This window comes from Neopsephotus bourkii, unplaced genomic scaffold (assembly GCF_033783945.1).
Source record: "Neopsephotus bourkii isolate Nb327-2 ecotype Australia unplaced genomic scaffold, CSIRO-AGI_Nbou_v1 NB_234, whole genome shotgun sequence".
NCBI lineage: Eukaryota > Metazoa > Chordata > Aves > Psittaciformes > Psittacidae > Neopsephotus > Neopsephotus bourkii.
Genome location: NW_026900744.1, coordinates 15,542,091 through 15,555,945, shown reverse-complemented (window position 1 = coordinate 15,555,945; position 13,855 = coordinate 15,542,091). Strand labels below are relative to the sequence as shown.

At 49.1% G+C, this 13,855-nt stretch overlaps 1 protein-coding gene and 1 long non-coding RNA gene across 6 annotated transcripts in view; both read left to right on the top strand.

The window, feature by feature from the left end:
• PBX1 (PBX homeobox 1) overlaps positions 1 to 9,150 on the top strand; it is a 130,684-nt gene extending 121,534 nt beyond the window's left edge. For 3 of the 5 annotated variants that reach the window (XM_061345584.1, XM_061345586.1, XM_061345585.1), the window contains 3 exons: positions 57 to 169; positions 1,694 to 1,783; positions 8,712 to 9,150. In XM_061345584.1, coding sequence (XP_061201568.1) covers positions 57 to 169; positions 1,694 to 1,783; positions 8,712 to 8,804 — 296 coding nt within the window. In that variant the 3' untranslated portion in view covers positions 8,805 to 9,150. The remainder of the gene's footprint in view (positions 1 to 56; positions 170 to 1,693; positions 1,784 to 8,711) is intronic. The other 2 variants (XM_061345587.1, XM_061345588.1) reach the window with 2 other exon arrangements.
• A 491-nt stretch (positions 9,151 to 9,641) lies between these two features.
• LOC133208015 (uncharacterized) lies at positions 9,642 to 13,239 on the top strand. Its single transcript, XR_009724207.1, has 2 exons — positions 9,642 to 10,394; positions 10,431 to 13,239. It is a non-coding gene; the product is annotated as an uncharacterized LOC133208015 (long non-coding RNA).
• The last annotated feature ends 616 nt before the right edge of the window (positions 13,240 to 13,855 follow it).

Below are 13,855 nucleotides of genomic sequence, written 5' to 3'. Positions count from 1 at the left end.
ATGGGGTGGATCTTTTTCCTTTCTGTGATTCAGGTGCCTCACTCTTTCCTTTCCAGGTTCTTCCAGTTCTTTTAACATGTCAAACTCTGGAGATTTGTTCATGAGCGTGCAGTCTCTCAATGGGGATTCTTACCAAGGGGCCCAGGTTGGAGCCAACGTGCAGTCACAGGTAGGGACCCATCCGATGTACTGCCAGTGAATGCATTAGTGTTGGAGGAGCCTTTGACTGTATTGGCACTTCTCCCTTCGGTCCGAAAAGAACAAATCTCAACCAGCACAAATGAACCAACACTTAAAAAAGGCAAACCAAACTGAAAATCCAACCAACCAAAAAAAGCAACAGCAACAACCACGCAAAAAAAATAATCCAAAAGAAACAAAAACTAAAACCAAACACCCAACCAAACCAACAACCATGGTCTTGAGGAGACTTGCCCACACTTTGTGAATGCATTTGGCTCTGGCTTGATAGTTGTACTAGAAGGAAAGGAGGTTTAGGAGAACAGGCACGAACTCAAATGAAAGCACCTGAGGTTTAGGTTGTACTTGCTTTATTCTTCCAAGGGAAGGGCCCAGATGTTTGGACTGGTGTCTCATTTTACAAGGAAGGCTTCCACTTACTCCTTTGGTGCCAAACCAGGTGTCTGCTGAAAGGCAAGAAACGTTCAAATACACAGCTAGGTGTTGTTTTTTTTTGTTTGTTATTTGTTTTGTTTTTTTTTTTTTAATTAAAAGGCACCCTTCAACGTTTCATCACCTCCCCAAAGCACAGGCACTCAATGCCACCCATGTACACACCAGCAAGACAGAGCATGGGAGCTTTGAGCAGCATTACTGAAACATAACCCATGCTTTGGGCAAAAAAGAAAGAATTTAAAATAGCCATGAACTCACTCAGATTTCCCACCTCCCATCCAATATCCAGATGTGCCATGAGTCTGTTCTCTGGCATTTAACGCTCTGTAGTGTGTTGAGAGACAACAGCCACTGACACTTCTGCATTGGGCAAGGAGAGCTCTCTAAAGCCAGGATTGCCCCACTGACAGTGCTGGATGCAGAGCAAGCATGCCATCCATGGGCAACGAGACACACTCACCATGCATACTGCTGCTGGGGCTGGGCTGGGTGAGAGGAGGGAGAGTAATGGGGTGCCCAGAGGAGAGCTGCCAGTGCATTTGCCATGGTAGGTATCTTGCCTTTCTGGGCCCTCCAAAATGAAGGCAGTCAGCTGACTCCAAGGATCTCCTTCCGCTGCTGTAAGCTTCCCAGTGCCTGGGACCAATGGGTGGAAGGGGTAGGAATGTGCATCCTTGAGCACAGTGGTGCAACTGGCTGCATCAGTGTGCTCCAGGAGGTCCCACCCCACACTTGCAATGCTGTTCTCCCTCTCTGCTCTTCCTATTGAAAGACTTGGGACTGAGGGGTGCATGATGGGGCCACCAGGGTAGACAGGGGGTTGTGGTGAGGGAGGCAGGAGCAGCCGTCTGGCTCGGCTGTCGCTGCAAGAGCAACTACAGTTCTCTTTGCCCTCTTTAAATATATACCATTGTTATTATTGTTATTATTAGTATTAATATTATTATTACTACTACAACTCTTTGTTTTTATCTTGCCAAAGATGAACCAAAGCATCTTTGCCCACTAACCTTTCATTCACTCTAATTTGTGTCTTTGTTGTCGTTGGTCTGTTTAGGTGGATACCCTTCGCCATGTTATCAGCCAGACAGGAGGATACAGTGATGGACTCGCAGCAAGTCAGATGTATAGTCCGCAGGGCATCAGTGTAAGAAAAAAAAAAATAGGCTTGAGTTCTTGTTTTTTGGGTGGTTTTTGTTGGGTTTTTTTCATTTTTGTTCTCTCACTGCCAATTATTTCAAAGCCATAGGGCTTAGAATGCCACTTAGTAGGACTTGTCTTTGCTTTTACGGTCACCTAGTTTATTGCTTCTGTATCTGTCACGCCAACGGCAGAGCTTTGCCCACAAAAAAAGTGGCGACCGGGCAGGCTTTGTGCAGGCAGCTGGCGTCTAGGACTGTCAGAGCTGATCAGCGTTTGCCTGGCACCTGCGGCCACACGCGCTCGGCCGAGAGGAGCTGCTAAACAGGTGACACCTCATGTAGCTGTGGTGAGGGATGCTGATGCCCCAGTCCAGAGATGGCTTCACGCGGAGACCAATGGCACCATCCCAGAGCTACTGTCTAAAAATAAGCCTTCCCTGGCCAGCATCCGAAAGTACAGCGACAATGGGGTTGGTGGCAATAACGAATGCAAATAAAAGGAGAAAAAAAAAACCACAACAAAACAACAAAGCCAACCAATGTCAACCCAAGAAAACCTCACCCAACTGGGCTGTGGGAGGATGTGAGGGGGAGGGCGGTCTCCAGAGCATCTTCTCCTTGTTCTTGGGTGCGCTGGCGGGTTCTGACTAGCATGAAAATTCGTAGCGACAAGCTGTGTCGCACAGGGGGAAATCGATCAGACACACACAAGGAGAACCCAGTGTAGATTCGGGACAGCAATCCAACTTCATTTCTCAGATCAATCGTCTGCCATCTCAGCAGCAGTGACAGCAAGCTGGGAGAAGAGGGCAGCCTGGAAAAGGAGGCTGTGAGCGCCAAGTGGGTGGTGGCAGTGGTGTCCAGGGATGGCACGGAGGAGGGGGTGGCTGACTGCTGCAGGCCCCATTGAGGAGCCTAAACGTTGAGGTGGCGTGATCTCAAACTGGGCAGGAAGGCAGTGATCCCCCAGGTGGGACAGTGGTCCTGTGGGTGAGCACCTCAGCAGGGTGCACCATCCAGTCCCATCACCATCCTGGCCAAGGCTTATGCCATACATCACCTTGCATGTGACCATCTTTGGGCCATTGGCATGCAAGCAGCCACTTCTGGCACAGGGAGAGGTATAGGGAGAGGGGTGCAGTGGGATGGGGGAGTGCGCTCCCCTGTCCTGCGGGTGTTGGGGCTTAGAGGGTGGCTTGACGTCAGGAGGCAGAGGCAGGAGGATTTGTGAAGTAATGTAATTGAACATGTGCAGATAATTATGTCTCATTACATAAGCCCATTGCAAAAACGGTGCTTGGAAATGCCACATGAAAGAGCCTATCGTTCTGCATTAATTTCTCCATGCGCTGAATTTATTCCCTTTCTGGCTTTTTAATACTTAGAGAGTAAATGAATCACAGGCTGATCATGATAAGAGATGATACTTTTGTATAAATTAAAATACCCCCAAGGAAAGAGGCTGAGCAGATTATAGCTGGAGTTGGCTTCGAAAATAACAGTGGGCTGGGTAAGCCAAAATTTGGGGAGGGGGGGATTGTTGCTGGGGATTGCAAGGCAGGGAGGGGGCAATAGAGAAAAGGACAAGAGGTAGTAAAAACTCAGAAGCTGTATAGGACAAGGAGAGCTGGGCTGGAGTTTCTGGCTGTGGTAATGGGAGAACCAGTGTTACCAGCACTGGGAATTGGTGAGCTGAGGGTGTCAGGGGCTCAGTGGTTCCCCCTGCACTTCCCAAATGGGGATCCAGCATGGTGGCATCTGATGGCTCCTCAGGCTGGTTTTTGGGGGGGGACAGGAGCCCAAATAGGCCCAAATTGTATGTTGTTCAAAGAGAAGCAGGGTAGTAAGTGGGCAAAGAGACAGCTCAGGTTCAGGGGTGATGCCTCATTTTCCCATGAATGTGTAGTAGGCATGGGGAGGAAGGCAGGGAGTCCAGATCTGAGTGCAGTTTAGGAAGTATTTTCTGGGTTGTCTCTCTATCCCCGAATGTTTTGCTTCCCCGTTATCCTGACCAGCATGCTCCTGCCTGTGCCTTTTATTGTCATTTAATGGTTTCCTATCCAGCTAGGTCCCTTGATGGACCCCAGATTATCTACTCCTGAAGTGTGGCCATCCTCTAGGAATTGTTGACCCTTGGCAGTGTCCTGGGGAGCTGCTTAGTGCAGGCAGGGTGGTTGTCTTGTACCGTGCAGGGCTTCCCTGCCTCTCCCCTGAACCCGTTACTGCCAAGGAAGGGCAGCAGGATGTGGAGGAAACCTGCTAGTGACACAGAAAGCTGCCATCCCCACGTCATCCGAGCATCCCCGTGAGCTGCTGGAAGGAGATGAGCCGAAACATAGTCAAGAGCCCTGTCACAACGATGTCTGTATGGGGCTGAGGTTAAGTCATCCCCAGAGCCCGTCAGGGCTGAGAAGTCAGCGGCAGGTTGCCCAGCTCCACCACTGCAAACCTTGGCAGGGGAGACAATGCTCGGGGTTTGCCTTCCTTGATGGAGGATGAAATTTTAAATGCTTGTAAGTCATGACAGCTGAGAGCAGGAATGTACTCAAAGCCCAGTTCCCTCCGTGGCTCTGCTGCTTGACGGCTGACAGACCGCTCTGCAGGGCAAAAAGGGCTGGAGTCAGTTCTGCATCCTTAGCAGGATAATGGGTGATGTCCCAGCCTTCACGATCCCCGTGACCCACAGTGATGACTGAGGCAGAGCAAGAACAGACGCCTTCTACTCCATAGGTGGAGACAGTGTAAGGTATCACCAATACTAGCAAGGAACAGGGATGCACTTGGTGATGCATGACTGATAGAGGCTGAAGACATCTTTAGGATACCCAGCCTTGGGTAGCGCTGAGAAGAAGGAGGGACCCTTACACCTGAAAGGAAGGGGAGACTGGGGCCTGATCCAGCCCTTTTTGCAGGCTTTGAGGTTGAGGGATTTTGCAGCATAAAGTGAGAGGTGTTAAGTGTCTGGTCCCTCTGCACAGAGGGGTGTCCTGCATTTGTACCCAGCTGGAGGTCCCAAGATAAAGGTTTCAAAGCATTTAGAAGTCCAGATTCTTGTGGGTTCCAGTGAAAGCTGGATCTTTAGTACCATAGTTCTCCGGAGGGTCCCAACCCAAAACATTACCCTTTTTGCCACTGCCCTGTGGCCCTAAATCCACCAAGTGTCTTAGTTCCCCTGTCTCCCAATGAATGAAATGAGCTATAGTAATCTTAAAGAAAAACTATTTCAGAAATTTCTTTTTGGAATTTATTTAATTTAATTTATAGATCATTTAAATCTAAATGAGAGGCAATTTTTAAAGGTCATCAGAGTACAAGGTTTTTGATTTAAAATGCTGTTGTGCACATCTGTGCCGATTTACAGAGCAGTGTCTGTGACCATGATGGCGATGGTCAGCAGCAGAGTGTGCTGTTGAGTTTTGCATCCACTGTTGTTGATGAGGATCTCTGGGCACTGGTACCTGTAGGAAGTGAGACCTTCTCACATGTGCTGAGACCTTTTCTATTAAGAATTTGAGCCTTGAAATGAAAGTTGTTTCTGTTCTCCTCAGCAAGCTACAGTTCACCATCATGATCAAGCTATGGTTCATGACCATGTTCACAACCTGGGACATGTAAGTTTTGTCTGGCAGGGAGGGCTTCAGTGCCCAAGCTCCATCCATCAGGGATGCCTTGGTGTGTTCTGAAGACTGCTGCTGTGAGCTTCGGAAAGTGATAGCCAGACAAAGCTGGAGTCTTTGGTGTTTAATAAGAGTTTCAGCGTGTATCATAAGGAGACTGATACAAGCTCTTAAAAGTGCAGAGGTCTGAAACCTCTTTGAGGCTTCTGCATGACTGTCAGACTTGTTTACGTCTGCTGTGTTTGGAAGCTGACCTGACACCCTGTGTTGTCGATGGTGGGACAAGGATTTGGTCACAGAACGTGGGATGGCAAGACATCCTCTGTGCACAGCAGGAGGTGCCTTTAAAAACTGGCAGAGTCATCTCCCAGGCCCATGCTGGAGGCCCAGGCAGAGAGCCATCCAGCCTTGCTGGAGGTGACCAAACTTTTGGGAGACCTTGTGGAAATGGCAGCAAAAGCAGTTGCTTCATCCATCCATCACGGAGGCTCTGTCACTTGGGCAGCCACCAAGGCCTTGCCTGTGCTTTGGCACCATAAGGTGACATATGAAGAGATGTCCCAGAGACCATTGCTCTGTTCCTGTCTCCTGAAGAAGTCACAGCTGCATGCAGGGGCTGCTCAGAAAAGTCTGTGAGGAGGAGCACCCTTCTCAGAAGACTCCCTCATTTTTGAAGGAGATCCCTAGCAATTTACTTCAGTCAGATCCCAGTGGGATCTTCTTGCTTCAGAAGGAGGCGGGGCCCAGCTGTGGATGCATCCTGAATGTGTCTTGGTCCATGCAGCAACAGTGTGAACTCCAGGAAAGAAAAGATGAGTGTAAATGGCGCCTATATGCCCTCTGTTTTGGGAAGAGTCTTGCCTCCTCATGGAGGGCTTGTCCATACCAGAAGATAGCATTAAGACGATAAGGTCATGGCCAACCTTGCGGCCTTCCTGGCTGGAGGAGGAGGAGTGTGGGATATGTGGAAGGTTTCCTGATCTGGGTCAGCCTTTCCCCAGCATCCTCTTGGTTTCTTACCCAATGCAACCAAGATGGTAATTGACGACATGAACTCCCACAACACGTGAAGGCTGATTCCCAATCTGGAGAGCCATGGGGCTCCCCAGCACTGCGGGAGGCAGGGTGCTAAGCATCGAGGCACTGCAGTCCCTGCCTGCAAGACACTCTCCCTCTCATTCCTTCCAGCTGTGGCTCACATGCCAAAGCCTCACTAAAAATAGTTAAGCACAAAAGGGACAGAGCCCTGCTCCATGCGGCCCCCTCTACTCTCCCCCCTCCTGCTCGTCGTAATGACCCTGCAAACACTAAATGGCATCTGAGTGCATTAAGCAGCAAACTCTCCGGTGACATAGCAATTACAGCTCTGAAATAGATTTGGTGCGTCATGGAAGATAAGGGTTTTGAAAGTTTCTGTTGTGATTATAGCTTGTAACTCCAACAAATAACAGGCTTGGTAATAAGAGGCTGCCAGCGTAGCTATTGTGGTTCTCTCTCACTGATGGCACGTAAATTGCTATTAATGTCCTAAGTGTACTTGAATATGCCAGTCTCGGGGCGGTGGAGTTGGCTCTGTGTCTCTCTTTACGTGGCCTGTCATTGTCGGGCTGATAATCTACAGTAATTGCTGCCTCTTGCAGCGGTCCAAGATGTATAAGGGTGGATATTGCATCTCACGAGTGCAGGGATGATGGGTCAGGGCCTGGGTACAGATGGAAGCTGATGGGTTCTGTGGGCACAGTGAGCCCATGGTCTGCGCAGGCAGGGAGTGCCTGGGGCTGGTAATGTTTGTGCATAGTCTGGTTTCATGCTTGTGCCCACAGTGCAGTGGGATTTGCTAACCTGCTGGCAGGCTTAGGCCACGATATCCTGTCTTCCTTGCTGTTGCTGGAACCCCATGCATGGAAGAACACGCAAGCCCATAGTGTGTGTGCACACCTCTGTCTTTTTTGCTTTGTGCATGCCCTGCTGTGTGGTATTTTCATTCCTCAAAACATGGGTTCCCATGGCCCACCTGTGGCTAGCTCTTTCCTCCCATTTCAGCTGCCTTTCAGGCAGGCAGGAGCTGGTCAGCAGCGTGGAAAACCCACCAGCAAGTCCCAGACAGTTGCTCTGTGCCTTAGGGCCATGAAGCTTTTCCTACCCTTACCCCACTTCAGGGTCTGTGGGACCCCAAGTAGTGTGGCTGGTGATGGATGCCCTGTGCCAGGAGGCAGTGGGACAGGCAGCTAGAGAGAACAAAGCAGCCACAGCACATTTGAACTGCAACAGCAACTGCTACTGACTTGAGCTTGGGCAATGGTTGGAAAGGATTCATTAACTGAGCACTGAATCAATGTCAGAGTGAGCAGAGGAGGTTGGGTGCGACATCTGCTCCTCTCCAAAGTGGATGGCAACCGTGGAGGAGCAGCTTCTGTGCACTGCCTGCAGCAGTGGAGCCCTCCAGTAGCTCTGCTCTTGAGAAATGGGAGAATTTTCTCTGCATCTTTTTTTAGGAGAAGAAACAAGTTGTCTGCCACACTTCGCTGTACAAACCCTGGGATGGGATATGGTGGTAGCACCTCTGTGGCACGGTGGCTTAGGATGCCTCAAGGAATAGTTACAGGGAGCATGGAGGGTCAGCCCTGGGTGGCAGAAATATGTTTCTGGTTTTCTTACAAGGCGAGGAGAGGAATGTTTTTGCATCAGAAGCAGAGATGTGGCCCAGATCCCAGAATACAGCTTTCACCGTGGCAAGAGAGGTATTTGGACAATGTGTCTTTCCTGCAGCAAGGCTTGGGAGCTGATGGCTTTGCTTGCACAAGGATCATGCAGCAGGAGGGGTGCCTAGAAGGGCAGCGAAGGGGAACATGGAGCTGTGCTGGAGAACAGCACAGCTCAGTGGTCTCTTGGGACCTGTTGTTCTTTGTGTTCATAGCACCTGGGTCCAGATAATACCTCAGGATGGTGTTTCTGGAGTGAGGTTTTTCCTATTTTCCTCCTTCCATATGGGAAAGTATCATATTTGGGGGTAAAAAGACCACCATACAACTAGAACTCAGAGTTTCTGCAGGAAGATGTGGTTTTTAGGGGGCAGAATTTTCATGAGCACTTGCAATTTATCAAAACCTCTGTTTTCAACAGAATTGTTTCTTCCCCATCCCACTTATGGAGCCGTGTGGTCCGCAGTGGGATGGGGAAGCCAGAGGGGACAGCTTTGCCTCCTACATCAGTGCCTGCTAGGGGAGAAGCAGGAGAGTCTGAGTTGGATAGGTGGCTTGGGCAGGGTTGGGTGTGCTATTGGGTGACTGACATCTCCATGTCTCCCTTCCCACAGGCTAATGGAGGTTGGCAAGACGCTACTACCCCATCGTCGGTGACCTCCCCCACAGAAGGCCCTGGCAGCGTTCACTCTGATACCTCCAACTGATCTCCCAGCAAATTGCATCCCTGGCTGAGCCGGTCCCGGCGGGGCAGGAGGGGAGGGGGCCTCTCCTAACACTGCAGCAGTCAGACTGGAGGTGAACCCAATCAGCACACACAAGAAGACTCCTTCTCTTCTCTTCTCTTCGTCGGGATGCTTTTTTCAGCCAATCTGGACACTTCTTTATACTCTCTTCCCTTTCTTTTCTGGGTAGAAGCCACTCCCTCCCTGCCACCGCCACAACACCACTCCCTTCCCCTCACCCCTTCCCACCGAAGGATATGTCAACAGGTAGAAGGATTTTAAGGAGGAAAAGCAAAAATCAACTGCCACCACACAAAACAACCCCAAAGCAGTGTACAGCCTCATGCTGGGCATCTTTCTGAGGAGCCACAAATGTACCTCTGTCATGTCTCACTCCTTTACTAGCAGGCAGCCTCCCTTACTCCTCCTGTCTCATGCTACCTCTCCGTAGGGAAACGCCACCACAGCCCTGCTGCCGCCTCATCTCTGCCGGCCCTGGCCACAGCCAGCACCTTGCCTCCCTGCGCCCAGCCCTGCTTCGGTGAGCTGTCCTCTGTGCACTGCTGGTGATGGGTGGGTGGACACAGCCTCTGTGCATGTAGAAGAAGTCAGCATACTTCCCTTTGCTTCCAAAAGGTACCAGCCCATCCCCAGCCCTGGGTAAACTGACAGCATTTCCTGGTCCCTGCCCTGCCCTGCCACAAATCTCACTGGCTGCTGTGGGCTGAATGAGCCATGAAACCCTCCATCCTCTCTGCCCGCTGCTGGAGGGGAGGAGAGGAGAGAAGGAAATGAGGCAGGTGAGAAATGGCTGGCACTGAGCACCTCCATGGTGGTGTACACTAATCAGTTTTCTCACAGCACCTAGGGAGGCTGGTGGTGAATGTATTCCTCACAATGAAAGTGTCACGGGTTGTTTGCGTGTGTTTCTGGGACTGTGCTGCACTGCAGAAGAGGAGGAGGTAGGTTCCCCAGTGCAGGCAAGAGACCCTCAGAGAATGGTGGCACCTGCTGCATTCCCAAAGCCCTGCCAGGCAAGCATCGAGGGTTGGGCGGCAGGATTCAAGGGGCTTGATGTGGTGGGGTGAGCACAGTGGGTGCTTTCAGTAATGGTTAAAGCAACAGCTCTGTAGGACAAGGGGTGCCCCTCTTGGGGATGTCTTTCTGATAAAGCTCCTGGTTTTATCCCAATTACTCTGGACAGTGGCATTTGATACCATAGGAAAACTCATGAGATTTTCTGACCAGATTTTCTGGTTTGCTCTTTGAACAGCTGGTGATGGCTGAAACACTCATTCAGGCAGCTGATGCTGGGAGAACATGGCTTTCATTGAAGAACAGTGAGGAGGCACCAGTCTGCCCCTGGCAACGGTCTGAGCTTTGTGCCATAGTGGTACTTTTGGCCACTGGTTCTTCCAGTGGGTGCGAGCAAGTTCAGCCGTCTTGTGGCAAGATCCTGGGTGTCATAGGGATCACTGTGGGTGCAGCATAAATAGCACCTTGTAATGGATCTGAATACCTCTTGACCACGTCTTATGCACTTGCACATCCATGCCCACCCTGCCAATGCTGGTGCCAGCCATCTCAAGATGGGAACTGCCAGTGCAGAGCAGCCTTAAGCAGGAACCACATAAAATTACAGCTCTGCCAAAAAAATTTCTACCCTTCTGGTGGAAAAAATGATGGTTGGCCTGCAGGCCACAGCTCTGACATGCTGTCGCCTTGCAGCTCAGAGCCAGCAGTGTGACTCGCTTGAAGTGGAGGTGAAGCCTGCCTTTCCATGAGGAACAAGCCCAGAAGGCTTCAAAACATCTGCTCTGAAATTTGTGACCTTTCCCCAAATATGAGAGGTGCCAGTTCATTAGCTTTTCTCCTTCCGAGCTGGTGGGTCAGAGTAGGATGCAAAAGGTAGATGAGAAACAGCACAAGCTGCCTTTTGCTTGGTTTTTTATATCTCCAGTTGAAACATTCTGTTCCTTTCAGATCTATGCCCGGGGTTGGGGGCTTTGTTGCAGAGCATGATACAACAGGTGAGGTCTGGGGCTGCTTCCCAGCTGGGCATATCTTAAGAGCAATGAGAAGCTGGTTTCTCCAAGAGGATGGTTCGGAGGTGTTGCCCATCTTCCCAAGCTGTGCACCTTCCTGCTCTCCTCCTCCCCAGTGCAGCCTTTTCACCATTTCCAGGTTATTTTATATGAAACTATTCTGGCAGAGAATTTCAGGGACACAGGACTGGGTCAGGTCTGTTCTCTGGAGTGGCAGCAGTGCTGTGCCTGTGGGAATGCCATGGTACCTCTTGGAAATCAACCGGGAACAATCCAGAACCACCCACTGACTGGAGCCGGCCTATGCCGGGGCTGCCTTCCCCTGCCCTGCAGTTGCTGCCCCTCCTGCCAGCACTCCCTGCCCACAGCACCCCTGTTGCGGGCAGGGTGCTCGCTCCTCCATGGTACTTTGCGGATCACCTCCCGGGTTCCCTAGTTGGTCCCTCCGGTTTGTGTTGGCGTAGCTGCTTGCTTGGCTTTTCCTTTGCTTTCTTTATTTTTGGGTTTTGTTTCTCCTCCCCTTTCACCCCTTCCCCCAGCCCCAAGTGTTGTGGGGTTTTTTTCTCCTTTTTTTTTTATTTTTTTTTTCTGCCCAGAAAAACCTGACTTCGATACCAAAAAAACAAAACAAAAAAACAAAAACAAACAAAAAAACTAACAAAAAACCTGCAGAAACAAAAAAAAAAGAAAAAAAAAAGCCACAAAAAAAAACTCGACAATTCTTTCAGCTTTATTAACATTTTCCATTGTTTCTTGCGATTTGTGTCTCGTTCTTTGTAGTATTGATGATAACGAACATTTGATAATGAATGTTCTTGTATATTCAGATAAAGGAGAAAAAAAAAACCAAAAACGCAGTCGGAATTTAATAGTGTTTATAATAAAAGAATAAAAAATGACCCTCTTAGCACGCAAAATTGAACAGGGGGAAGGTCCCATCCCTGTTCTTTCTGTGGCAACAAGCGCTTCATTCCTGTATAGTTTATAACATCGAACTACCTACATTCATCTTTTTTTTGTTTGTTTGTTTTTCCCATTATTTTTTCCCATTTTCTCGCATTTGTGAATTAGTTCAAGAATGCTAGAAAAGTGTAGAGTTGTGCACACTCATTTCTTCTTACACAATGTTTAAAAAGTGACAGTAATTCATTTTGTAAAACTTTAAAAAGAAAAAAAATGGTTGGAATAGTGAGCATTAATAGGTACAGTCTAACACTTTATGTTTCTTAACGTTGAGACCCAGAAATTACCTTTTATTTTTTTGGCATTATTTGAGGGGGGGGGGGGGCTTTGATGATGATGCTGAGTTTATTTTGACCTGCCTGAGACATCAGCCTTGCTGCTTCCCCTGCGCTTTTGAGCTGTGCCCCAAGTGATGTGAAAAGTGATGGTGGTGTTTGGGGGGGGAATTGTCTCTCCTCCAGGGGGCCCCCACTCCTTTTGATACACAACCCAGAAGATCCTTAGGTAGCTCCTTTGGGGCTGAGTTGGGGAGTTACATATCCAGAGAAGCATGTAGTCCCGTGGGGTTTTGGCGAATACATGCTGAGGGGTAACGGGGAGTCAGGTGCTGAGCTGCTTGGAAGTGATGAAAGGGCATGAATCCTCCCCCGAATGTGTAGACAGTGGGCTTCAATGCTTTTATGCTCTGCCCTGAATCCCAGTGGCACCCAAGGGTTTGCTGCAAGAGCCCTGGATTGGAGGCACCCATCAGCCCAGACACAGCTCTTGGCTGAAAAATTAATTTGGAGCAAGGAAGGTACCAACCTCATTTCAGTCATGGACCTTGTTGAGGATGGGGTCTCACAGCCTAGCCCCAAGCCCCAGCGGCACAGGGTTGCTGGGAAAGATAAGGGACAAGGGACGGGACGTGGCAGCCTCCCAGCCATAGTGGGACACAGCCAAACTGCCCCCCAAATATAGCCTGAAATCTCAGTGGCTGCAGAGTGGGGTTCAAGGAGAAGTGCTAAGGAAGATGTTGGTGGGCACCACTTTAGTTGTCTCTTAAAAACAGGTTCCCTGTGCCCCCTCCCCCCAAAAAACAGCTTTTTACATCACTGAACGGTTTAGGGTTTGAGGTATTATTTTTAATCCCAAGGTTTCCTGGAGTCCTTTTTTTTCATACACCTTTATTATTATTATTATTATTAAGACTATGTAAATCAGACGTTGCCTGGGGGTTGGTTCTGTCGGTTTGCTTTTTTTGTTCTTGCAAAGCCCTTTCTATCCCTTGTAAAGATGATCCAATTGTTCTGAGTTGCTTTTTCTTTTCTATTTTTTCCCCCATCTTTTTTTTTTCTCTTCCTAATGGATTCCAAATATTATTAAAAAAAAAAAAAAAGAAAAAGAAAAACCTTAAAAAAAAAAAAACACTTCTCTGTTCCGACCTGGTTTTGAAACTTTAAGCTTTTCTGCTTCTGTAAAGAAAAAAAAAGGCCTCTGTCTTTCTGATCCCAGTTGAGACTTTTATGTTCTATGACGATACTAACAAGGTGTAGGTTTTACAGTTTCCTGATTTGTACTGGTAATGCATATTCCAAATAAATAGTTTCTTTTGTTGAAAAAAAAAAAAAAAAAAAAAAGAAACCAAACCTGGCGTTTTTTTGGGGAGGAAAAAGAGGAATGCGAGGTTCCCCGGGGCTTTTCCCCATGGGGGTGCAGGGGGCAGGAAGGGTTTGGGATGCAGCGGGAGCAAAGGCAGTAGCCTGATGCTTGGTCCTGCTTCTGGTGGTGTGAACTTGGGAGCTGGAGAAATGCGATTCAGGGGTGATGCCTGATGTGCAGTATTCCTGCTGCTCCCGGCGCCTCCTCCCATGTCTCAGTTTCCCAGGCCGGGGGAAGCGTCTGTGCAAAACACATTTTCAGTCTTTCATTTCCATTGCTCATTCACTGCTTTTTTGGACTTCTTAGTGGACTTCTTTCCAAAAAAGCTGCAATGGGGATTTTCTATCACACCCAGGCATGGGGCAGGGCTGGGGAGCAGGGGAA